Consider the following 24,042-nt stretch of genomic DNA (forward strand, 5'->3'; position numbering starts at 1 on the left):
TGGCTCGAGTTTTAATGTTATAAATTCACTTTGCTTTCTTAAGTTCTCGTACACGCAGGGGTACTAACTAATAACTAGTAGACGCCGGAGCCCAAGAATCACTCAACCAAGCAATATTCAAAATCAGACCTACACCGCCATCAGTCATGCAAAGGCCCGCCAAGAGAAAACAGAACTTCGGCGTTTCGTCAAAAAGAAAAAAGGAGGGAGGAAAAAAAAGAAAAAAAAAGAAAGGAACGGAAAGGGGAAAGGAAAGGAAAAAAAGAAAAAGAGAGAAAAAGAAAAATAGTACAAGAAGAGGAGTGATGTCAGATAGGCGGAGCAACAGCAACGGTTTCTCCAAGCCATTCGTGTAGTGGGCGGGGCGCGACGCCCCCTATATGCCGGGAAGCTTGAGGCTGGAAACTGAACCCCGCTATGCCGTCGATGGACCTGGACGGGCGAATATGAACATTTAGCGGGGAAGGGACGAAAATACGGCGCTTCGTGCCAGCGGGGAGTGGTGATGCGAACTCCTAGCAGGCTGGAAGCTCATTGCCGGCCGCGACCTTCGAGAACCTTGCCTTGCGGCGAAGGAAACACACCGATAACACAAGCCGTAACTAAACAATTCAGGTACAATGGCAAGTGACGCCCCACCATAAAAAGGGCAAAAAGAGTTCGTAGAAAAGGTCAAGGGGACATTTCGTGCAGGATCGTACATCTGACATGCTAGAGGAAACAAGGTGTATGTATCATAAGAATTGGGAAACATAATGAAACGGAAGGATATATTTACTGGGAAATGGGGATCGCCTTTCTTGGGAAGGGGGCAAAAAAAAAAAAAAAAAAAAAAAAGGAAAACAGGGACGATCCAACAGGTTGGAAAGGCTGCAGCTATCAGAGGAAACGAGCACGCAAGGCGGCTAAACAAGGCCATCGTAAAGCGATAGGGCGCTGACAATGGTCTCGTCCCGCTTACTGCCCTCCTTGAATTCGGCGATGTCCAGGCTTCCGTTCTCATCCTTATCCATCATCCGGAAGATCTTCTTGACGCGCTTTTCAGGGGTATCTTCATCTTCTGGGAGCTTCACCATTGACCCAACCTGCAAAAGTTGTTCAGAACCAAATAAGCAGCAAGGGTAGCCAATTGGGGCGGATGGGTTATCTCACCATTTTATATATAGCCTCGACTATCGCGAGCATTTCATCGTAGCTGATCTTCCCGTCGCCATCGATATCGTACAGCTGGAAAGCCCAGTCTAATTTGTCTTCCATTCTGCCGCGGGAGGTCACCGATAGGGCGCAGATGAACTCTTTAAAGTCGATCATGCCGCTATTATCGGAATCAAATACTCTGAAAACGTAGTTCGCAAAAGAGGACGGGTCGCCAAAGGGGAAGAACTGCCGGTAGATCTTTTGGAATTCCTCCTTCGTAAGGGTGCCGGAGGGGCAGTCCTTCAGGAACCCTGCGTGGAGAAAGATCGTCAGCATCGCTCGGTGTGTAGGAGTCGGCCCAAGAAACCAACCGGGAACATACCTTTATACCATTGCTGCAACTCCTTCTTGTCGAAATGGGTCGCTTTTTGAAGTTCATCAAGTTGCGAGGGGGACAACTTCGACTGTCTAGAGAATGCGCGGGGATGGTCAGCGAATTGCAGCGAATTGCCAAGGGTGATTCATTCCAGGGCATGCCACTCCATGCGCCCATTTAGAGATCCAGCCGCGTATCGGTGCTCAAACAATGCGTATAAAGGTGAAAATATGGGGAAGAAAGAATAAAAGAAAAGAACAGAGAGGAGGGTTTCCGCGAGGGCGAAAATGCGAAACACGGGAGAGAAGTGGTGAAGAGGCACTCGACAGGCCACTTCGAACAGCACAAGCCGGATTGGCACTTACGACTTCCCCATGGTTCCCGGTAAGAATGTTCAGAGTGTGTGTGTGTGGAGGAGACTAAGTAAATGACGTTCTCCTGTTGTTGGTAGTGGGACTGGGATTCAGCGATTCGGTTGCGAAATTATATAAGTACACATCCAAAGGACGGCGGGGTAATAGCTGGAGATGGCGGGCGCGTTGCTGGTTGGGCGGTGGACGCTTGTAGAAAATCAAATGGGCGAATGCGAGGCAATTGGGGAGTTTCAACTGAGAGAAGGTAAGGAGAGCGTGGAATGGAGTGATAATGAGAATGAAAAGGCGGTGGCTCTGTGTTAGACAGCTTGCTGGGCACTCTCTGGATGGCAGTGGTGGTGGTAGCGGTGGTGGTGGTGATGCTTGCCGCTGACTTGCTGGGGTGGGAGAGACGGAGATGCAATCCAGACGAGCCTCACCAAACTCCGGAACCAGCTTAAGCATGCCAAGCCACCTAGGCGCCCGCTGATCCTCGCCGCCCGCCGCGCAGTTTGGAAATCCGCTGCTCAGGTCTCTCCTCTTGGGTGCGCGGGCAATAACACAACAACTTACGGTCAAAGGTGCTTGGGCGAAGGCTCTCTGTGAAGCAGTGAAAGTGTCGACTCGAACCCATGAAATGCACTAACTACAGGGTACATCAGAGCTAATACCCAGCTACAAACCACATTCATAGGTATTTGTGCAAGTACTGCATGCACAGTACATAGCCACTACTGGCCCCTGGGGATGCATAGACAGTCAATGAATATGAAACTGCTTGTTGGCCCCAGGCAACAAGAAGCCAGATTGTTTGTTAACTAATGATGCTCCAACCAAGAACCAACAAAAGGTTTCCGTTTGCTCGCCCGGTTTGAGCGCTGCGCCTTGGTTAGTTATTTGTAATATGGATGCTGATATTCCAGGATTCTTTTACTGCTGTCACTGATTGACTTGCATATGCTCTTCATAAGGCACCTCCCTTCCAGTTAACAGCTAAGATGACAGTGCATGATGACTCGGCAAAAGCACAAGCTTGATGGGGTATCTCTGGTATGTGTTCAGCAACAGGAGGACAGTTCTCGCGCTAATTCCCAGCATGCAGGCCGAACTTTGGGCTCTGTGGCCTAGGGGGCTGCTATTGATGCAATTGAACATCAGCCTCTCTCATTTTTGCCGAATTCACAAATCTGTCGACAGGAACACGAACTGAAGGCATACAAGACTCCCTCTAGCCAACATGGATTTGAATCTCATGATTGCAGCGGGGGAATGTGCTATTAAAGTACATGGAAGATCTCTCTGGATGGATGAAGTAGGAGAAATAAGGATGAGCGGGATTATCGTGGATCTTGAGACACCTTTCGATCCAAAAGCTGTGGATGCCCCTCAACGCAAGGCTTTTATGGACCAGATGAGCTCAGTCTTACACAAATTTCACCGCAAAGGAATTGTTCATGGTGATATTAAGCCTGCTAACTGTCTGCTCTGCACGGTTAGCTGGCCCCGCCTGTGTGATTTCAGTGAAGCGATTGGGGTAGACAAAGATTCTAGCAACTGGAGTGGATTGACGACAGCAAATTATATATCGCCCCACCGGACGCGGAACTGACCTAATGGTCCTAATCCTCCTCCAACAATTGAAGATGATCTCCATAGCCTTGGCCTATGTCTTCTACACAGGGAAAACGTCCTTTGAGGACTAGAAGGAGGATGATATCATGCGGGCTCTTCAGCAGGGGGAGACAAGTTGATGTGGATGGGGTAGATGACAAGTATGTAAAACCTGTAACTTGCCACTATCTGAGATATGGTGGTGCAAAGATCTAGTTACCTTGCTGTGGATCTATTTAGGAAAGATATCTATCCTGTTGCTTAAGGGAAGTGGTTTTTGACAAACAAAGTCTGATTAGAACATGTCTGTATGGGTGATATGATAGTGGATATACTCACCAAAAGCTCTCTCTAGGACAGCTATCGGAAATGCGTTAGAGACTTAGGCCCGGGTTTTGGTGAATATCCTATAGGATGGCGGTAATCTATCTGCTCATACCTATTTATTTACCCACAGGTATTTGCCTCATGTGGTTTTCTGTAAGATTTTCGTCCGAGTCTTAATTCCCTAATTTTAGCTAGTTAGTTGAAGAGTCTGCTCACTAGATGTTCAGCAAGCTATCTGTGTACGGGGTATGGGGTACGGAGCAACTCATTCAAGGGGTTCGTGTTCATAAAGCTTAGAATGCCTATTTTTAACAATCTCGGGGCAGTCCACTTCCTTGTCACTCCCCGGGCAATAGTTCTTCCATAGGGCCACCTTTCCAAGGAACTAACTAGTTACCCTAAGGCACCTGTTGCTTGCCCGAGTCTCCTGTCCGTCTGCTGCCTGCTGCATCGCCGACTCTCCTTCACCCACGCATCTCTCGCTCCCACTCCCCATCTTTTTCTGGATTCATTGTCTGTACGGAGTTGCTCCATACCTATCCGAGTTTTATTGATCTTTCCTATCTAGCCATGTCGAGCGCCGTCTCCACTGCGGCTCACCATCTGGTGAAGAGGGCTGTATCCGAGATGCCGCGAGCGATCCGGATGGTCCGCCAGCCCAACAGCCCTAGCGGCGATACCGACGGCGACGGAAAGCCCCAGGGATCTCCCATGGCTCTGTTCATACTGGCGACGACGACGTTTGCTTTCCTACTTGTCCTAGGCATTGTAAGTGGCTCCATACAAACATAACCGGTTCGTCCCAGTGAAAGCTTATTCGCTGACGGACGGTCGTCTCAGATCAGCTACACACTTGGTATGATCGTGCCCACTCTGGCTATCGTCGAAGATCCGCAACCCGCAGCGTACGTCTCGATTGACAGCGTGGATGACGATGGACGGCCGAAAACCCTTCCAGGAGCTGATTCCGAACACTTGGTTCAGAAAGGCCCCATAACCACAAAGATTAGGACTACCCTCAAACATCTCAGGGCTCGCGGGGGTTTCTGGGCCCCTTTCCGCGGAATGGCTGTCTTCCTGCTCTACGTCTTTTCGCGCTCAATCCTCGTCAACCTCTTCTCCTTTGGTGCTTCATATTCGCACCTCCTTACCCGCTCCTTGGCCACCATCGCAGCAGAAGTAGCACTCACTGCCATCAGCTTGACCTGGGTTCACACGGTCATCTCGGAGCCATCGGCCAACGCCCGACCGTTCTGGAGACGTATCCCCGCGTATCGCATCTGGAGAAAGGTCGTTCCCGCGGTTGCCCTTCAGTCAGTGGCGTCTCAGATCTGTTTCCTCATCCCCCTCTATCTCGGTATCGCCATTCACAGCATTCGCATGGACGACGAGTCCCTCGTGAAAATGCCACAGCTCAACAGGCCCACCGCCGGAACAGCAGCAGGCTCGATTGCTATCTTGCTGCTCACGCTTGCTTTGACTGTCCTGATTGAGATCCCGGCCACCGTCACCATGATCCGTGTTGCTGCTTCGGCGCTCTCGCCGGATGTTGACACCATCGTTCCCTTTGATCGTACGTTTAACGGAAAAATCGAGCCCGCCGTGCTGGGTGGGGGTTGTCTAGGAACGCTCGATGCATGGAAGAGTTTCACCTGGCCGTCGCGCGTCCGCCTCATGAAGCTTGTTGCCAAGTACTTTGCCATAACCATGGCCGTCGGTTTCGCGTTTGGTGCGATTCTCGCTGTAGAGATTGTCACCGTCGCAGGCGGAACCGTTGACAAAATTTTCGACGGAAAGAACTAACTCATCATCTTTGTTCAACGGTTCCCGCACTGGCACATCCGCACATCCGCCCCTTTTCCCTACCTTCCGCACTATATATTTATATCCTTATCTTCCCTTTGTATCCAGTTGCAACATGATGGCGCGGCTAAGTGGCCATTGACTTTTTTTTGGTCTTATTGTATTGATCCTGTTCCCCCCCCCAAGGATGGGCTCTTTTATCAGGCAGACAACTATGAAATAACGTGCGACTTGCAACCTTTGACTGTTCCTAAGTAAATATTTGCAGTGAAGACTGGCTCAACAGCCGCAGATAATCTAGTTAACCGCTCTGTGCTTTGTATTCTCTTGGGTGAATATCGTTTCCATCAACGGGCGGGACCATAGAACGCAGCTAGCGACGGGCCGCCTTCCCGGTCATCCTTATAACTGAATGGTATTGACCTAACTTATTACTTCGCGGGTCGAAGCTGACTTCCCGTGGGCCATCGCATCTCGCAACCTCGTTTTCGCCCCATGCGCGTGTGAGCGGTTCACGTGGGGAGAAGGAGCCTGTTATTAAGAAGACCCTCGTCCGCGACTCCCGCTGTTTTGTTTGCTTTGTTCGGCGCCACCGCCGCCGCCCGCCAGCAAAAAAATCCCAACCGCATCCCAATCCAATCCAATCCATCCCACCCCCGCATAGTTAAGAGTGAAATAATAATATCCAAAATTGCGGATCAATACTCATCCTATCTCGCCTGCATTTGAGTTTCCTCCTGCTCTTCTTTCTTTTCAGCAAACTTGTGAACTTTTTGTTTTTAACTGTCATTTCTCGCTCCGTTTCCCCAGAGCCATATAAGTAGTTCCATTTGCTGAGATTATTGTACCGAGCGAACGGCAACACCTCTTCGACCAGACTGATCCATCTTCAAACCTTCTCTGTCCCCTCCGGAAACGATCCCTCTTATATTAACCCTCCACGATCGAATAGAGAGGAAATGGCGGCATCAGCAGCAGCGGGCTTGCTGGGCCGCCAGCTCAAGCAGATGCAGACGGACAAGGATATTCCGGGAATAAGCTGCGGTCTGACGGACGAGAATAACATCTTCGAGTGGGAGGTCATGCTGATGATTTCTGATGAGTGCAAGTTCTACGGCGGTGCGTGCAGCACACAGAGCGTCCATGAATGAATCTCTCCTGTTAAGTCTGTTCGATGCTGACACGGGGGCGTCCAGGTGGCTTCTTCCGTGCCCGGCTGTCATTTCCTCCTGAATACCCGCATTTGCCTCCGAAAATGAAGTTTGAACCTCCTATCTTTCATCCAAATAGTGAGTTTCCTCCTTCTCCGCTGTGTTTTGCATTCATGCATGTGCGTGTGTGTGTGTGTACCGCCCCAGTAGAAAGTAACTTCTGATCTCAGACGGGAACTAACGAATCATGCTTCCTTGTTTGTCCTCAGTTTACCCCAACGGTGAAGTCTGCATCTCCATCCTCCACCCTCCCGAAGAGGACAAGTACGGTTACGAATCCGCCGCAGAGCGCTGGTCGCCCGTGCAAACGCCCGAGACGATCTTACTGTCGGTGATCAGCATGCTGAGCAGCCCGAACGATGAGAGCCCAGCTAATGTGGAGGCGGCAAGGCTATGGAGAGAGGATCCAAAGGAGTTCAAGAGGAGAGTGAGGCAATGCGTTAGGGAGAGCTTAGGAGAAGAGTAGTGCGACGTTGGAGAGATTGTGAAATGCTCTTTTCCTTGGGGACAATTGAAATGGGCAGAGACGAGACAGCCGATGGCTGTTTCTTTTATCATTACCATCATTATCTTTGCACTTTTGGAGGTTGTCTATTGCATTTATCTATGCAGTGTTAAATGCCATCGTCAATCATTTCGTCTTGACCGGCTTCTATAGAGCCATAGGCGCTTTCAGCACGGCAAACCATCAGCGAAAGTAGACAATCCAAACCACAATGAAACCAAAGTCAGATATCGGCGGTCGAGGAAGTCCGGCTTTGCATGTCGCAGGCGCATAGAGTGCTTGTCCCGATGCATCTGGCCCGTTGAACAAGCTTGAGCTTCTGCCGCAGGATCTCCGAAAAGTCACTCCTGCCCGTATCATTCTCTTTCAAGGGATAAATATCATTCTCTCACTTTCTCTCCAGTGCTGTAGGGTAAGATCTTAACGGCCTAGGCACATTTGACACATCATCTGACCTGGAGACAGATAACGTTGTTTAACTATCGAGAAGCTGAGATTCACCAAACATGCTTCAGCTAGAGTGAGCGGCTAAATATCATATGACGACCAGTCAAAACATCCGCCAGGGCCCCATGGGATTTCCACCCCTTCCTCAATTTCCCCTTTTCTCTTCTTTTTTTTTTTTTTTTTTTTTTTTTTTTTCTTGAAAGGCTCACCCAAGTCATAATAGTTAATAGTAAGTTGTTATTTGCATTTATACTGGACTGTGGGAGGAACCACCTCATTATTACAAAGTTCAGGCCCATCCAAACCCATGGTATAATATGAAGTCCCATTTCAAAATATGTTGCACGGCGTTTAAAGGATAAAACACGGTTCTGGTATCTCATAAGCCATTCGTGATTAAAAAAGAATTAATAAGAAAGAATAAAGAATAACACCAGCCAAATTTCGCCAGTGAGGGTGAAAAGAAAACAAAGCATGCTACGCTCGTCTCGCCAACTTCCCATACAAGACAACAAGTGGCATTAGGTGGCATTAGGTGGTAAGTGTACCTATTCTTTTTATTTTTTATTTTTTTTATTTTTTTGTATTATTGTTGTCATTTTTTCTCTCTTCGCTTTGGGTTCGATTACATGGCGAGAAGAGCGATGAGACCAAGAGCTCCAGCGACGCCAGGTGCAGCAGTTGTCATGACGCGACCCGCAGCTCCTTCAGCTGGCGTGGTTTGGCCTGGGGGAATTTCAGTCTCAGTAGGGCTCTCGGTGGTCGTTTCAGCGACCGAGCCAGAAGTGGGTGTGCCGGTGAGGCCGGACGTGGGACTGGCCGTGCCGTTGGAGTCGCTGACTTGTGTGTAGAGAGTGGTAGAGCCGACGGTGGTTTCAATAACCTCAGTGCCGGAAGTCACGGTGGAGACGATGGCAGAGGTAGTGTAGGCGGATGACTCCCCACCAGGGACAATGCCAGTCTAGTTAAGCTGTCAGCTCGGACATGTTTACGAATCTGGAACTGCATGGGACTTACAGTCTGGGTAGCAGATGGAGAGCCGCTGGTTTGAGTAGAATCAGTGCCATGGGTGCCAGTAGGAGTACTAGAGGCAGTCTCTGATGGAGTGGAATCGGGGCCATCAGTGCCAGTAGGAGTGCCAGTAGGAGTGCCAGTTGCAGTATCTGACGCAGTACCGGACGCAGTCACTGAAGAAGAGTAGGTGTTAGAGTGCCGCGTTTTGCATGAGAGAAGGTATGCACCCACTGGAGCCGCCTTCGGAGGCACAAATCGCTTGGCCAACAGCAATGATTTTTGGAAGGTCCTCGGCCCCGCAAGCCTGCAGGGTACAGTCACGAAGACCAAAGGCAAAGTTCTGCTTGCTGCAGAGACACGCCTTGTCAGTGCTGTCGCAGCCGAGTTCGGAAGCTTTGTTCAACATATTGTTGATGCACATGCGCTATGACAATGGGGTCAGCGTCGGCACCTCGGGTTAATGCACACGGCGCAGTGAACGGTGAGCTCTTACTCCGCATTCAGAAATGTCATCCAGGTTCTGGGCTGCACCAAACGCGGCACAGAGCGCGATGGAAAGAAGCGCGGTGGCCTTCATGCTGAATTTTATCAGGCTGGATTCTAGAGGGCTATGACCGGATATTCTGTAGGTTCAGTGACAGGAGAAAGGGAAAAGCTGAAGTTAACGGAGATGCAAGGTCTGTTCACCAGAAGATATTGGAGTGGAAGGAAGCAAATGATAAACAAGAGAAGAGGAAGGGAGAAAGACAAGAGGAAAAAGGGAGAAAAAAAAAAAAAAAGAGAGAGAGAGAGGAGCGTCAAAGAGGGAGGAAGGTCACACATATGGCATTGTGTAATTCCGCTAGCCCAGTTGCCATGGGGGAAAAGTTCTATCTAGTCAAGGTTGTGCCCGTGTGCTGTACAACATCGGTGTATGGAGGCACCCAGTGACAGCTCACCGAGCAAACAGCAATCATCAATTAGCTTTCAGAGGCTGATCCACTTGGTCAGTTTTCTACTTTGTGGCGAGAATGAATTGGGTATGAGGTTGATCCCAGGCGCATGTCTTTTTTACCCTCGGTCCAAATGAGGCAAGCAAATAGACATAGAAATGGTTCACTATTTACTCAGACCTTCACAAAGATGGAGCTCTGTTTGCAGGTTTTCCATAAGTTATGTGAGGGGCTAGACAAGTTCGACACCAGAAAAGACTGCTTGAGCAAAGATGCAGGTTGAAGCTGGGCAGGCACAGACAGCTCAACTGATCTGTGGGCTTAAAGAGTGGGTGTCGATCGGATGCAGCTCCACCAGCAGTCATTGGCCAGCATGCAGTCCACTTCTAAACTCTTCCAAATTTTTTCCTCCCTTTCTTTCTTTTTTGCCTCCTCCTCGCACTTCGATAGGATTATCATCGAAAGGCGCCATGGGCAGATTACGGGGTATCATTCGGGCAGTCCCGGGATCCAGCAAGACATAGAGCCCCATTCCTGTTCGCTTCATCCAAGCAGGAATTGAGAGGCGTACTCTGGAGACGGTCCGTACAGGAGACCTACAAAGAAACGAGCTTTTGCCACGGTGGTGGAGCGTGAGAGACTGCTGCCATGGAACTGTTAATAAGCATGAACATGACATGAGATCATCAGCCAGGTTTTCCAAGGGACTCTTTCCAAGAGGAATGACGAACATACGAGAAGGCCCCCCTGTTGTCGCGATCAGCACGAGCCGCCGACCTCTGCTGCTTGACGCGTGAAATGAGAGCAGAGGGAAACAAAAAAGCAAAAAACAACTTCCGGCGGCAGGGTGAGATCATCGCGCGGGGGCTGGCTGGGGTGGGCAGCGCTAGGCCGAGCTTGGGTAGGGTATATTGCCACAGTATCTACCCCAGCCACGAAGAGTATCACAGCCACATGGCAGAATCGTGTTTCACCGCCCTCAAAAGCCACAGCGGATCATCTTAAATTCCGCCAATCGGATCAACGTTGTTCCCCACTCAGCCTCTTTGTTAGGTAATCCAACTAGCACCTCGCTCACGTGACCCACATAGATTAGCCAGATTCCCCTTTAGGTAGCTTAGCGAATGACAAGCATACAAGTCCTCCATCAGGTTATAGCCCTTTGTGCTGAAGAGCAAGTGTATAAGGTTGATTTACAGCTCAATTGGTTATTGAAGCTTATGATCAACACCCTGAATGGTTATCCTTGTGGATAATGAGGTTTTATGAGCACTAAAGAGAGCATATGTTGAGATAGACATCTTCTATACATGCAAACCCCTGTAGCTTTCTAGCACTGAGCTGAAGAGTGAGTTGAACTAGGCTGGTATTGAAGCGGGGTATGATGGGATGCCTCATCAAAGTAGGCGAGTTGGTTGAGATGGTGAGAGCGCAAGAAGGATGAAAAATCACAACATAGTAAGAATGGTAATGGCTGAGTAGTAAGAACAGAGAAGCATGCCTTAACAGACACCTAAGCTCATAAGGAATAATAGTACTAAAGAGCCTGTACTAACACAGGCAGCTCTAATGAGGAACAGTGGTAAGCTTCATGAACAAGAGATCTTCATATTCTCTAACTAATAACCAAACTAGCAATAAAGAATGAGTGTGTGGAAAAGTACAAAGATGCACAAAGGTATTAAGCAAGATGCAGGGGCTATAGGTAGTTTATATAGCTCAGAGATAGTAGCTGGGGGGGTTTTGTGTCTTGGACCGGAACAATCTTTGTCCTAATATGATACCAGAATCTCCACTACATTTCCTCCTGGCTTTCACTGTTGGTGTCCCCTGACAACAGGCAACATATGAAACAAAATAAAGGCAATTTAGTAAAGAAAATAAGAGGCTAAGAATTAGTAACAATCTGGTAAGAAAAGAGATAGGAAATAAGAATAAAGAGAGTGACAGCAGCAATCTCTAATAGTGATTATCATGATTCTCTTCTTCCATCAAGTTCTCAGGAGAAGGGGAAGGCCAAACTGACACTGGATCAATGTTGTTGTGCACACAATGCCAATAGAATTTGTTACCAAAAGCTTTCTTTTTAATTTGGTATGTCTTGACAATGGCATCCAAAGCAATTTGTGTGGCCTTTAGACACCAGTTATTAATGAAGTTCTGAGTCTTCTTCTCTTCTGGTCCAAAGAGGGTATCAAGCTCCTCAATCACTATAGGGTTGTCCCATTTAATTCAGTCTACCAAGGCATCCAATATAGCTCCTAAGTCTTGCAATTGAATTACAGTAGGGAATCAATATGGAACTGATGTGTAACAGTTTGAATGGCCAGAAGATGATGATGGCCCTGGAACTAGATCCCTATGTGCAGCAGAGAGCTGTGACCAGATACCAGCTTTATTGACTTCAAGATGTTCATGGTCCTCCTGAATTGCCACATACCAGGGTAGCATAGTACACTGGACCTTTTTGCATGGACCATGAGCTCCATGGGGCAGCAGAGGGCTTGTAATTCAGATATCACCAGGTTTGCAAATGATGTCAGTCCATCTAATACCAAATTTTCTTTCATCATCTTTGGTATACATTGTATTCTTAATGCAGTGAACATAGCCATCAGTAGATAAGTCTCATTCTTCAACTAGTCCCCACTAATTCTCTAGATGGTTATGCATTCCTGGCAAGATTTCTGTGCAGTTGCCAGACTCTTCTGCCATTAAGGTCAAGAATTCTTGTATCATGTTAACACCCCTTCCAGTAGTAATAGCATCTGGAACATTGACATCAATATGGTGAAATCCAGTTTTATCCCCTGGCTTAGCATACTTGGCATAATATGGATAGGAGATTAATTTCCAAGTGTGGTCAGGTCTTGTCAGCACATACCATAGATAATATGCAGGGTCCTGGTGCATGAGTTGTTGGCCAATACTGTGGTACATTGTTCTCAACCATTCATAATTATCACAACCTCCCATCATTCACTAATGATGGTAGTACATATTGTATTCACCATTGATCTGAGTGAGTACTGTGGTGGTGGTGCCTTGTAACCTATCATTCCACCAGTGCATTAGCTGGAGAATAACAACAGATCCAGTGGTCTCCCATTCCTTCTGAAGATTGCTGGTGGTGAACTTGTTAACTTCAGTGATCTGTGTGTATTGGTTAAAGTTAAACATTCTCATGTTTGCAACCAGAGAGATAATTGGCTGATGTTTGAATTTATAAATGCCTAAAGCATCTTCAGCTCTAGCCAGTCTATTTGCCAAACAGAACCAGAGGTAGGTGCTGTCATTGGTCTTGACTGAGCCAATGTTGTGACAATTTCTATGGATGTGAGCCAAACAGTTGAGAAGCTCCTTTCTATTAAGTGTGCGAGTCTGCAACCCAAGTTTTGAAGCTATTAGTTTTGCATGGTCATAGTATAGGTAGATATCAGCTTTCTTATCACTAAATGCCTTTCCTAATTGCTCCAGAATGCAAATAAGCTCCAATTCTGAACACATTTTAATACTCTTTATCTTTTGCAGGAGTTGCTGTTCAAATCCACAGCAACAGCAAGTACCAGAGCATACTGTCATGACAGATTCTTCACACTTGTGTCAAGGTATCTCTTTATCACTTTCAGAAGGAATAACAGACTCATCATCATCATCTAAGCCTTGAAGAGTTTGATGTGCCAACATGGCTGCAATTCTTTCACTGCAGCACTTCAGAGCTTCTGATTGGCTGGATGGATTGGCCAGCACACTGGTGAATCCAAATGGCAGCTGTGATTAGCCAGTTTCAAATCCATGTGATCTAATCAACATTGTGCTATGTATAGAGGCTCCCAACACATTGCGGCTATGTGGCATAGACATTCCACTCATTGGAACATCTCTTGGCAATCTTGGAGACTGCAGTCCTTCCAGTAGACCTCAGGGGCTGCTTGCAGTGGGAGGGCTCCTAGCAATATCCTGAATTGAACATTGGGAGCTAGATGACTGTGGAAGAGCCAACAGCTGTAGAAGACCATAGTTGCCAATGGTAAGGCCCTGTCAGCATAGAGCATCTCTTGAAGAAAGTTTGCATACACAGTCAACTTCTTTGTCAGCTGTAGTATAATCACCTGGCAATATAGCTAAGCTCCAGCAATGTCCAGCCTCTGTAGCATCTAGTCTTCAGAGCACTGCACTGTTAATATTATTGGCAAACTTATTCCAATTCTTGTAGACATTTAGGGTATGGCAAAGCTTTTGTGCTGCCCACAGGCTCTCTACTTTTGACCATATGGCATCAATCCTGTCAATACCCCATGTAGCAACAAGTCTATCCTTGATCTTTTGCATATCAATGCAACATCATTCAACATCCAGGGTAACCTTTCAAGCATCATGGAAATCAGCTTCAAAATTAGTGTGTATAACATGTTGCCAAGCTCTGAATCTTTCAACATATCAATAGAAATGGGCCACTAAGTCAGTAACCACATCAGTCACTCACATCAGTGCGTTCATTAGCTCAATCTGTAGGCTGTAGCAATGGTGCAGAGCTTGGTTATCAATGTATTCCATAGCTGCTGTTAGATTATTGAAGAAATGGCCATCCAGGTTGACTCCACTGTCTCTGGTAACAACCAGGCCTTGGTTTTTGGGTGCAGGGGCTAGAGGAGGCAAGTTGCTTCATCCAGCCATTTTGAAGGATATCAGTGATCCAAAAAGAATTGCAAATGTTAGAATAACAAAATAGAAGGCAAGAAGAAGTGTTGAAAATGTTGAATCTGTGAAAAGAATCAAGCTTGAATGTAAAAGACAGTAGAAGCTTCAGAAAAGAAAAATCAGTCTTTAAATATCTTCTGAAAAATTCAGAAAAAGTGAAGGCTTCTGCAAATAACAAAGAAAGAGAAACTTCCCAAATAAGCAAGCAAAAACTTCACTTTTGCAAACAAAACACAACAAATTAAACATCTTGTGGAGGTATAACAACAGCAAAGCTCCAGTCATCTGGTATAACAGTTGGTAATCACATTTGCTCCATTTCTTCTTGGTCATTTTCATTTTTGCTCTCACTCTGACCTTGGTCATCCCCCCTATTCAAGGAGCTAACATCTGAGGAACTGCTAGAGGGAATATTAGGCTGGCTTCTTGTGGCATATTTTTGAGGAACATTCTCCATCTCTTCATCTGAATCTGCTGGGCTATCACTGAGCTGCTCCATTCCAGGTCTCATAAGGTACTTCTTTAATCTGCTTTCTGCAATAGATTCTTTGATTTCAGTGCCATCTAATTCTTCAAGGTGATAGGAACCTAGTTCTTGATTGGTGGACTTAACTCTATAGGGTCCTAGCCATCAAAAGTGCAGGGTGTTGTTCCTAGACATATTCTGTTCTCCTTTAGTATTGTGAAGCAAGACAAGGTCTCCAGGTTGAAGAGAGTTGGTCTGAATATTATGGGTATCATTAAAGTATTTCTTATTCTTAGCGCGCATTCAGAGCTGATGATGTGCTGCTTCCAGGACATTCTCATCTTGTCATTCAATTTGGCATGCACACATCAGAAGAAGATCTTCAGTTGTTCAGACATTTCACTATGGAATTGTTTGCCAAGTGGGAATCTTGAGTTCAACTGGAAGAACTGCCTTCTGGCCCATTAGCAATCTATAAGGGGAGATACCAGTACTAGCCTTAGTTGTCATTTGATCTGCCATCAGAATCACAGGAAGATGTTTAATCCAATCCCTTCCAGTACCATTGGTGGCTTTAGCTAATCCATCAGCCAAAGACTTATGACCAACTTCCACCATACCATTCACAGGAGGATTATAGGGTGAAATAACAATGCATTTGATGTTGAATTTCTTCAGTAAGGTCTCCACAATATTCTTATTCTCTGGTCCTTCATCCATAACAAATTTGGCAGGCAGGCCCCATCAACAGATGATATTCTCATAAAGAAATTTGGCCACAGCTTCAGCTGTTGCCTTCTTCAATGCTCTAGCTTCCACCCATCTAGTGAAGTCACATCTTGCAACAACCAAATAATTTCATCCTCAACAGGAAGGCATGTGTTTGATATCCACCCCAACTTTCTCCCAACAGGTAGGAGCCCAGGTAGAATGAAGCTCTTCACTTAACCTTTGTGAATCTCTTTGTTGACATTGAGAACAGTGCTTCACATAAGCAGACACATCTTTATACATTCCTGACCACCAGTATCAAGCTTGTAAGGTAGAGTATGTTCCCTCTCACCCTTTATGGCCAAATTTGTCATGCATCATGTGTAAAATTTGTTTGCATTGTTCTTTGTTGTCCATGACACATCTTAGAGGCACACCAGATCCTGCTCATCTAAATAGTTGATTGGCCTCCACCACATATTTAATTGCTTTCTTTCAGAATCTCACATACTCTTTTCCTTCCATGCCCAATGGTTTTGATAGGGTGGTTAGGTATTGTGCAATTTTCTCCAATTCTTCTGAATATGTGGAGTCCAGTATCCTAAGGTCTTCACTATTGAGAGCTTGGCCAGCTAAAACTCTTATAGGATCCATAAAGGCAAACAGATCTTCATCTTCTTCAGATTCAGATTGTTCCCCAGTACCTAGTTCTTGGTGAGACAGTCTGTCAGCAGCTGTGTGTTTCATCCCAGGAACATGTTTAACAGTAAAGTCAAAGAGGTGTATCCAAGCTATCCAATTAGTAACCAAAGCTCCTGGAACATCTGTAGCAGTCCTATTAAGTTGGGTGACAAGAGTTTTTGCATTGATTTCCAAGGTAAAGGGTACTCCATAGATATGGTGTCAGAATTTCTTGAAGACTTTCAAAACAGCTCTGCATTCTTATTTGCCAGCATCATATGTTTTCTCTGAATCATTCCATACCCCAGATTCATATCATGCGGGATGTCAAGCCCCTTGTTGCTTCTGAATAATGCATCCTCCTCATTCTAATCCACTGGCATCAACAGCCACAGTGATAAGCAAAGGATCTTGTCCATAATTGATTGGAAGAATGATAGGGAATGAACATAACTTTTCCTTCAAAAGCATAAAGATGTTATTTTGCTCTTCAGTCCATGACCATATAACATTTTGTTGAAGCAGATAATGTAAAGGTTTGGTTATCCAACTGTAATGCTCTATGAGTATTTGGAAATATCCAGCAAGCCCTAGGAATCCTCATAATTCTGTAATGCTTGTAGGAGTAGGCCAATTTGCAATTTTAGCCACCTTAGTTTCCTCAGGTTGTTGTTCATTATAGTTACAGATCCATCCAATGACATTGACTCCAGACATGCAGAATTGAGATTTGGCACCAGAGATTCTAGCTCCAGAGATTTTGACAAGCCATAGAACATAGTCCAGGTTCTGCAGATGGTCATAAACAAATCTTCTTATTCCTGGGAGGACTTCAGTTTCATCTTTGACATGTGATCCCTTTACCCCAAGGTCATCCATAAAGGCTTGAGCAATCTCTGGAAAAACTTCTTGTATAATCTTCATTATCCTGTGTTGGGCTTGAGCTGGTGAATTTGTTGCCCCTTGAACTAAAGTTGTATGGTGAAAGAGCCCAATAGAGGTTGCAATGGCTGTCATATTCCTGCTCTCTTCAGCTAATGGAAAATTATTGTATCCAGAGAACAAGTTGCATAGGCTAGCCATAACAAGTCTGCTGAAGTCTTCAGCATATTCATCAATATTAGAAGGAATAAAAGCATCTCAAATAGTAACTTTGTTGTACATATGTGCTGCATTGACTAAACAATATTTGCCTTTCTGTTTCTTTGCAACCAGAAAATAGGGGTTGGTATATGAATCATGGCAAGGCTCCAATGTTTTAGCTTCTAACCTGTCCTGAATGATTTTAATTAGCTTATCATATAGAGCATGAGGAATTCAGTAAGTCTTAGTCTGCCAAGCTTCATGAGGCTCTGTCTTAATAACCTGTGGAGGCAAGCATTCAGAATGAATGCCACATAAGTCTTTGAATGACCACACCAACACCCCTTCACATTTATAAAGGACTGATATGAAAAATTCCTTCTCTCAACTTGTTAGTTCAAATTCAATTTTGAGCTTCTCAATTCTCTCATTTGTGAGCTGTTCTCCAACAGGAAAAGGTGTGATTCTAGGTCTAATGTGGTCATCAAATTTACAATTAAACACAACATGTTTCTCCTCAGGGTAATACTTATCCAAACAAACATCCACCCAATTATCTAGGTCTTCTGGTTTGCTTCCATCAGATTTTCCAGGTGCTAACAGTCTTATCTTATCAGCTTTCTGCTTATAAGCAGTGCACACTCTCCAGACTTCTGAAGAAGGCAGCCTGATGTCCCAGCCACTATTGAAAATGTCAACTTGACGCGATTTCTTTGTGACAAAATCATGATTTTTGTTCAGAGATGTGTAAATTGATTGAGCACTTCATGGAATAGGTTTTCAAATTAAGCTGGAATTAATATTGCGTGTGTAATGTTTGCAGTGAGCCATAACACTGTCCGGATCAGGAAGCAGAGAATGGAAAATCCAAACTCCCAATGCAAAATTATTCTTGTTCTCTGATTGGTTCATTTGATTCACCAGCATGCTGGTCAATCCAATTAGGCTTAGTGCACTTTTGGATTCACCATCACCAGAACTATGTTTCTTCTTATCACTGTAGTCATTAATGCTAGTACTGCTGCCAACACTCCCAACTTCTCTATTCTTTTCAACCTCCTGACCTTCAACCTTCTCACCATTAATTCTTATACCCATCATCTTTGTTGCATTTTCTTTATCCTCATCAGGCCTTGTATCCATGGGCACCCGCCTGATTAAATACCCATTGAATCATTTAAATGATCACTGTTCAATTTATCAGTTGCATACCTCATGTTGCTCAAGCTTGGCTTAAAGTCTTCAAAAACTAGGCAACACATTCATTTCTCATTATAAATTTCACAGTTCACTCCTCCATCATCTGAGGTGTTGCATCCCCAACAGGCAGCAAATTGCTGAGGTCTTTCAAGAATAAGTTGCTGATCCCCTCCCTCAAATATAAGGAAAGGGGTATGGGTAATAATGTCTCCAATCTGAACAGGCACTTCATTACAAAATGTGTAAAAAGGAGCAACTTCTCCTGTTTGAACAACCATGGTCACTTGTGGCTTATTTTCCATCAGCAGATTCAACATTTCAGCATACTTCTGAGATAACAAATTGATTTCTGAACCAGTATCAATCAACACCATTAATTCTTGTTGGTTTATAGTGACTGGCGCATATAACAAACACATTCCATATGCTGTTTTGGATTTTGGTACCATGGGCTTCAATGTAAGTCAACCAGAATTGATCTTTAGCTCAGGCTGAACCAGTTCAGAGACTCCAATCTTTGCATGGCTTTTGCTAGTACTGTTATTCCAACCTGATCTGAAGAATGCTTGATGAAGCTTCAGCAATACATCTATAAGCTCCTTGACTGACACTTCAACCTTCCCATTGAGAATTCAACCCATTAATTCATTGGCATCTGTTGAATTGTGGATCTGAGAGGATAAACAATCTGTTGCAGAATATCTTGGTCTTTGTTTCTCCACAGTCTTGTTCTGAATTTCAGGCTTCTTCTGATTGATTGGTTCAATGTCTTCCATGATATCATCATCAACACTAGCTTGATTATCCTGGTAGGTAATAAATTGTCCAGTACACTGAGTATGGGGTGTTGCAATCTTAGCTTTTTGACTGTTCTTAGCTTCTCCAACAGTTCCAACATTAACTGATGTTCTTTCTTCCAGTGGTTCATATTCCTTATCTGAATCAGATTCTCCATCAGACATTAGGTATGCAAGTTGTCCTGCTTGGACCTTCACACTAGTTGAATTTGCTGGAGGTGTCTCTTCTTGCTGATTGGTCTCCTTTTTAGGGCTTGTCAACTCTGGAATTGCTCATTCATCCTCTCCCATAGACCATACAATATACATGTTCAGTATTCCAGGTTTAGGAGTGACAACTTGATAGTTTTGACCAGGGGAACCCATGCACAAGTTCTCTTCATCATCAATATGACAGAACCTGTTATTTGCATTGGATTGGTATTTGTAACACTGAGATTGACAGTGTCCAGGTTTTCCACAGTAAAAGCATGAGGGATGTGTCAAAATTCCTCCAGTTTGAGCTCCTCCTTGGCTACTAGAACAATAGCTTGTCATCAGCAAACCATTTCAAGCCACATAAGAATTGACTAATTGTGGTTGGGTGTTCTCTTGTACTGTTGCAGAATTAGTAGTCACATTTGTTGTATAATTTGGTATGGGTTTCAGAGGCCCTTCTCTCTGCAGCATATAGTACTGATTGGAATTCCCTTGTATCTGATTTGACTGTACTCTCATGGCCAATGCCAAATTTGTAAACTTGTTGGTCATCTTTTCAATTGCAGCTTTAATATTGGTGCTCTCAGAGCTCTTGGCTTTGGATTTCAATTCAGATTCTTCAGTCTTCACAGAACTAGCTGTTTTCTTTGAAGCCTCAACTGTAGGGGGTTTGTTAGCTAATTGATATCACTCACCAAGCTTCTCCATTTCCTTCTGCTTCATTTCATCTTCTTCAAAGACCTTCTTATTCCCTTCATACTGGTCAATCAAATCCATGGTCACTCGAACAACCTTTCTAAAATCAATAGATGACATATCATCTGAAAGATTGAGCTTTGCCTTGTCAATAACCTTATTCCAGAGCTTCTCAGGCAGCCTCTGAAGGAACCAAGACACCTTAGTGAATTCATCAAGCCTTCCATTGGCTTGTACTGTACTGGTGATAGTAGTGTATTCTTGAACATAGGTGTGAATGTTGCTATCCCAAGCACATGGTTTCTTTGTAATTGCTTAAAGATAATTCTGACAGTGAATCTTGTAAGTAATGTCCTGATCACAAAATTCATGAATAATCTCTTTAGAGAATACTTTCTAATTACCTTCCTTGTAGTCTTCTAAGGTCTTCATTCATTCTCCAATCCATGTAATACAGTATCTAGCCAACTGTTTGATAATGTTCTTAGGGTCAATTACCCCATGATCCTTGCACATTTGATAAAACCTTTCAATAAACAAGGTAGCATCTCTGCCATCAAACCAAGGTGCATTTGCTGTGCCAGGGGAAGGCATAGGAATGTGGGAGTGAACCACAATTCTCCTGTCCTCATCTTGTGACATAGTTGTGTATGATTCTGTAGTACCTTCAACCATAGTTGATTCTGATCCTGATTTCTTGATTTCTTGATCTTTGGTCATGTCACACAGTATGTTCTGTTGTTTCTCAATGATTCAATATCTTTCCAAAAAAACCTATTTATCAGGCAAGCTTTAGATAAGAGCCATTCAAATCTAAGCTCCCTAACCTTGTTCCTAAACAAAAACCTGATTAGTACTGTATTCCTAGTCCATAAGATCTTATCTTGAAATAGTGTATTGCTTCATGTGTCTCAGAATTTATTTTTCTTCCTTGGCAGCCACCAAATCACCGCATCATCATCTTCAGGTCTCAGCTTGGTCACCAAATGAAGCAGGATATGATGGGATGCCTTGTCAAAGTAGGTGAGTTGGTTGAGATGGTGAGAGCACAAGAAGGATGAAAAATCACAACATAGTAAGGATGGTAATGGCTGAGTAGTAAGAACAGAGAAGCATGCCTTAACAGATGCCTAAGCTCATAAGGAATAATAGTACTAAAGAGCCTGTACTAACACAGGCAGCTCTAATGAGAAACAGTGGCAAGCTTCATGAACAAGAGATCTTCATATTCTCTAACTAATAACCAAACTAGCAATAAAGAATGAGTGTGTGGAAAAGTACAAAGGTGCGCGAAGGTATTGAGCGAGATGCAGGGGCTATGGGTGGTTTATATAGCTCAGAGATAGTAGCTGGGGGGGTTTTGCGCCTCGGACCGGAACAACCTTTGTCCTAATATGGTACCGGAATCCCCACTACAGTATTCAGAACCGGGACAGGATCCCATTTCCCATTGAACCTGGTCCCCATCCTGAATTTAGAAACAGCCGGGATCCCAAATATGAAATCTCAGTTCCATGTTCCATCCCACTCAAGAGCTTGAGGTCCTGTTTCCATCCCTATCCCAGAAATTATTTCCCAGTCCCATCCTCAAATAGAAAATTATGTCCCACATCCCATTCCAGCAGAGATGGTAGACTCCCATTTCCCATTCTGGCTGGATCCATAGTGGGACTGGAATAGGACCAGGATTCCTGGTCCCATCATGTCAAATTCATAGGAAAGAGTCAAACTAATCAAATTTTGTGTGGACTGTTATCAAATTTCATTACTTTTTTAATGAAGGCGGAACCCATAGAAAAATTAATTTGATTATCAAAAGAAACAAAGTATTAAAACTAACTAATAGCTGAAGCCAGCAAACAAACAGGAACTACCTAAATAGCAAGTTAATTATCATCATTATTATCTTCATCATCATCATTGTCCTTCTTCTTTCTCTTCTTCTTCTTCTTCTCTTCCTTCTCCTGCTTCTCCAGAACCAGCTTTGTGAACCAGACAGAGGCTCTAATACCTGTCATTTGATGGGTGGAGACCCTGATGGTGCTGGAAGGAGGCAGGAAGGCAGCAGCAGTAGTTGGCAGGACAGGAGCAGCATGCAGGTGGTGGGTGGTGGCAGCAGGAGTGGAATGATCAGGCACATCAATCAGGCCAAAATAGTTTGACCTGATTTTGGCACTGATATCAAGAACAAGCTTCATATCATCAGCATTAACTGTAACACACTTACAGTGCACTATTGCCATAACAGAGCCTATATTACTCAGTATAATTGTTGGTGCCATTGCTAAGAGTGACTTATACTCAAACAAAGCACACAAGATTGCTTCAGCTGTCTTCTGAAGTAACTTAATGACAGTATATTGCCAGTAATATTCATGTTCTTGGTGACAGAACAAAGTAATTTTCCAAATCAATTACTGGAACAGGGCCACCAGCAAAATTAGCTCAGTAGAGCTCTGGAAGTGGCAGATTTTCTTGATGACATCTATTTTCACCAATTAGCATCAAGACTGTTACCAAAAATCATTACTTTTTGACATACAAGTGCCAGTCTTCCAATTTTGAATGAGGGGGCAGGGGCAGAAATTCTTCTGGTCAAAGTTAATCAGATTAATATCTTTATTGGCTTTACACCAATTGCCCTTCTTCAGAGCCCATTCTTTCAATGCAGTCTTGTGCTGCTCCTCTCCAGCTGTACAAAATGGACATGCACAGGGAAAATTAACATCTTGTCAGTAAACAATATGCACCAGAGCAGTATTCTGCAAGCACTCATCTCTTAACACAACCTATTTTGTCACAGTATATGTTCATTATACACACAGATGTTGAAGCACAGTAAATAAAAAGATGGTGTAGAGAGGAAGAGGGAAAGAGAATCATCAATATTAGCCCTGAAGAGAAAGAAGAAGAAGAGAAAGAGAAAGAGAAGAGAAGAGAGACTGACCTGATATTATTATTCTGTAGCCAGCATAGCAACAATGTGTTGATCTTGCTCATAGCAACATGTCTGTAGAATGTAAACAATATGTATAGTAATTATTCTACAGTACTTGATCAATACACTCTATAATTCCATTATTCTGTAGTCAGCATAGCAACAATGTGTTGAGCTTGCCCATAGCAATGTGCCTGTAGAATGTAAACAATGTGTATAGTAACCATTCTATGCAAGTACTTGATTAATATACTCTATAATCTCATTATTTTGTAGCCAGCAATTCAACTTATTGCATACAATTGTGAAGATGGGGCCAAAACAATATTCAATAAGAGAGAAGACCCATACAGCATGAGAGCACCACCAGGCCTTGGAAGATCATCAAAAAGACATATTCAAGACAGGAGAGATGGATCACAAGACATGCCATGATGTGCTGAAGAGGATTCAAGCAAAACATGAGTGGTATGCACCCTCAGTAATTTGTGTTAAATCATATTGACATTCATTGCAGGCAGAATAACAGCAAGAAGGATCACAAGATGATTGAAGATAAAGTCATTAAAGAGTTGATGACCAAGCAATTTGTCAAGAGCAAGTCAAAGAAGTATCATAAGCATCAGCTCATGGTCTCTCAGCAAAAGAAGAGGGAGAAAGAGAAGAAATGTTACTGAGAAGAGATTACAGAGACTGAAAATGAAGCTCAGCAGAAAAAGAAGGTAGAATTCAAAAGTAACAAAATTTGGTAATGATTCTGACATATTTAGGTCAAAACAAGCCAGGTGCAGCATTCTATTGCTGTATGTAGGGAGGCCTGATTCTGCCAAATAATAGCCAGACTTGAGGTTAAGA

At 44.3% G+C, this 24,042-nt stretch overlaps 6 protein-coding genes across 6 annotated transcripts; 3 read left to right on the plus strand and 3 right to left on the minus strand.

Annotated features, from left to right (window-relative positions):
* Positions 1 to 9: 9 nt before the first annotated feature.
* CIMG_12617 (calcium-binding protein NCS-1) lies at positions 10 to 1,889 on the minus strand (the record flags this gene model as incomplete). Its single annotated transcript, XM_001249091.2, has 5 exons — positions 10 to 711; positions 962 to 1,085; positions 1,153 to 1,448; positions 1,520 to 1,605; positions 1,879 to 1,889. 5 exons carry the CDS (start codon positions 1,887 to 1,889, stop codon positions 455 to 457), a joined length of 774 nt encoding a protein of 257 aa, XP_001249092.2. The 3' UTR covers positions 10 to 454.
* A 2,393-nt stretch (positions 1,890 to 4,282) lies between these two features.
* On the plus strand, positions 4,283 to 5,931 carry CIMG_02862 (uncharacterized protein). Its single transcript, XM_001249090.2, has 2 exons — positions 4,283 to 4,572; positions 4,645 to 5,931. Exons 1-2 carry the CDS (start codon positions 4,375 to 4,377, stop codon positions 5,605 to 5,607), a joined length of 1,161 nt encoding a protein of 386 aa, XP_001249091.1. The 5' UTR covers positions 4,283 to 4,374; the 3' UTR covers positions 5,608 to 5,931.
* Positions 5,932 to 6,254: 323 nt separating this feature from the next.
* CIMG_02861 (ubiquitin-conjugating enzyme E2) lies at positions 6,255 to 7,463 on the plus strand. The gene is made up of 3 exons (XM_001249089.2): positions 6,255 to 6,726; positions 6,804 to 6,896; positions 7,028 to 7,463. The coding sequence occupies exons 1-3, from the start codon at positions 6,567 to 6,569 to the stop codon at positions 7,282 to 7,284; spliced, it is 510 nt and encodes a 169-aa protein (XP_001249090.1). The 5' UTR covers positions 6,255 to 6,566; the 3' UTR covers positions 7,285 to 7,463.
* Positions 7,464 to 8,395: 932 nt separating this feature from the next.
* CIMG_02860 (chitinase 3) lies at positions 8,396 to 9,361 on the minus strand (the record flags this gene model as incomplete). The annotated part of the gene is made up of 4 exons (XM_001249088.1): positions 8,396 to 8,731; positions 8,788 to 8,957; positions 9,016 to 9,208; positions 9,278 to 9,361. The coding sequence occupies 4 exons, from the start codon at positions 9,359 to 9,361 to the stop codon at positions 8,396 to 8,398; spliced, it is 783 nt and encodes a 260-aa protein (XP_001249089.1).
* Positions 9,362 to 22,135: 12,774 nt separating this feature from the next.
* Positions 22,136 to 22,531, minus strand: CIMG_12618 (uncharacterized protein; the record flags this gene model as incomplete). Its single annotated transcript, XM_001249082.2, has 2 exons — positions 22,136 to 22,461; positions 22,510 to 22,531. The coding sequence occupies 2 exons, from the start codon at positions 22,529 to 22,531 to the stop codon at positions 22,136 to 22,138; spliced, it is 348 nt and encodes a 115-aa protein (XP_001249083.2).
* A 1,068-nt stretch (positions 22,532 to 23,599) lies between these two features.
* On the plus strand, positions 23,600 to 23,864 carry CIMG_12619 (uncharacterized protein; the record flags this gene model as incomplete). Its single annotated transcript, XM_001249081.2, has 2 exons — positions 23,600 to 23,655; positions 23,705 to 23,864. 2 exons carry the CDS (start codon positions 23,600 to 23,602, stop codon positions 23,862 to 23,864), a joined length of 216 nt encoding a protein of 71 aa, XP_001249082.2.
* Positions 23,865 to 24,042: the final 178 nt, after the last annotated feature.

The sequence above is a fragment of the Coccidioides immitis genome (assembly GCF_000149335.2).
Source record: "Coccidioides immitis RS genomic scaffold supercont3.1, whole genome shotgun sequence".
Classification (NCBI taxonomy): domain Eukaryota; kingdom Fungi; phylum Ascomycota; class Eurotiomycetes; order Onygenales; family Onygenaceae; genus Coccidioides; species Coccidioides immitis.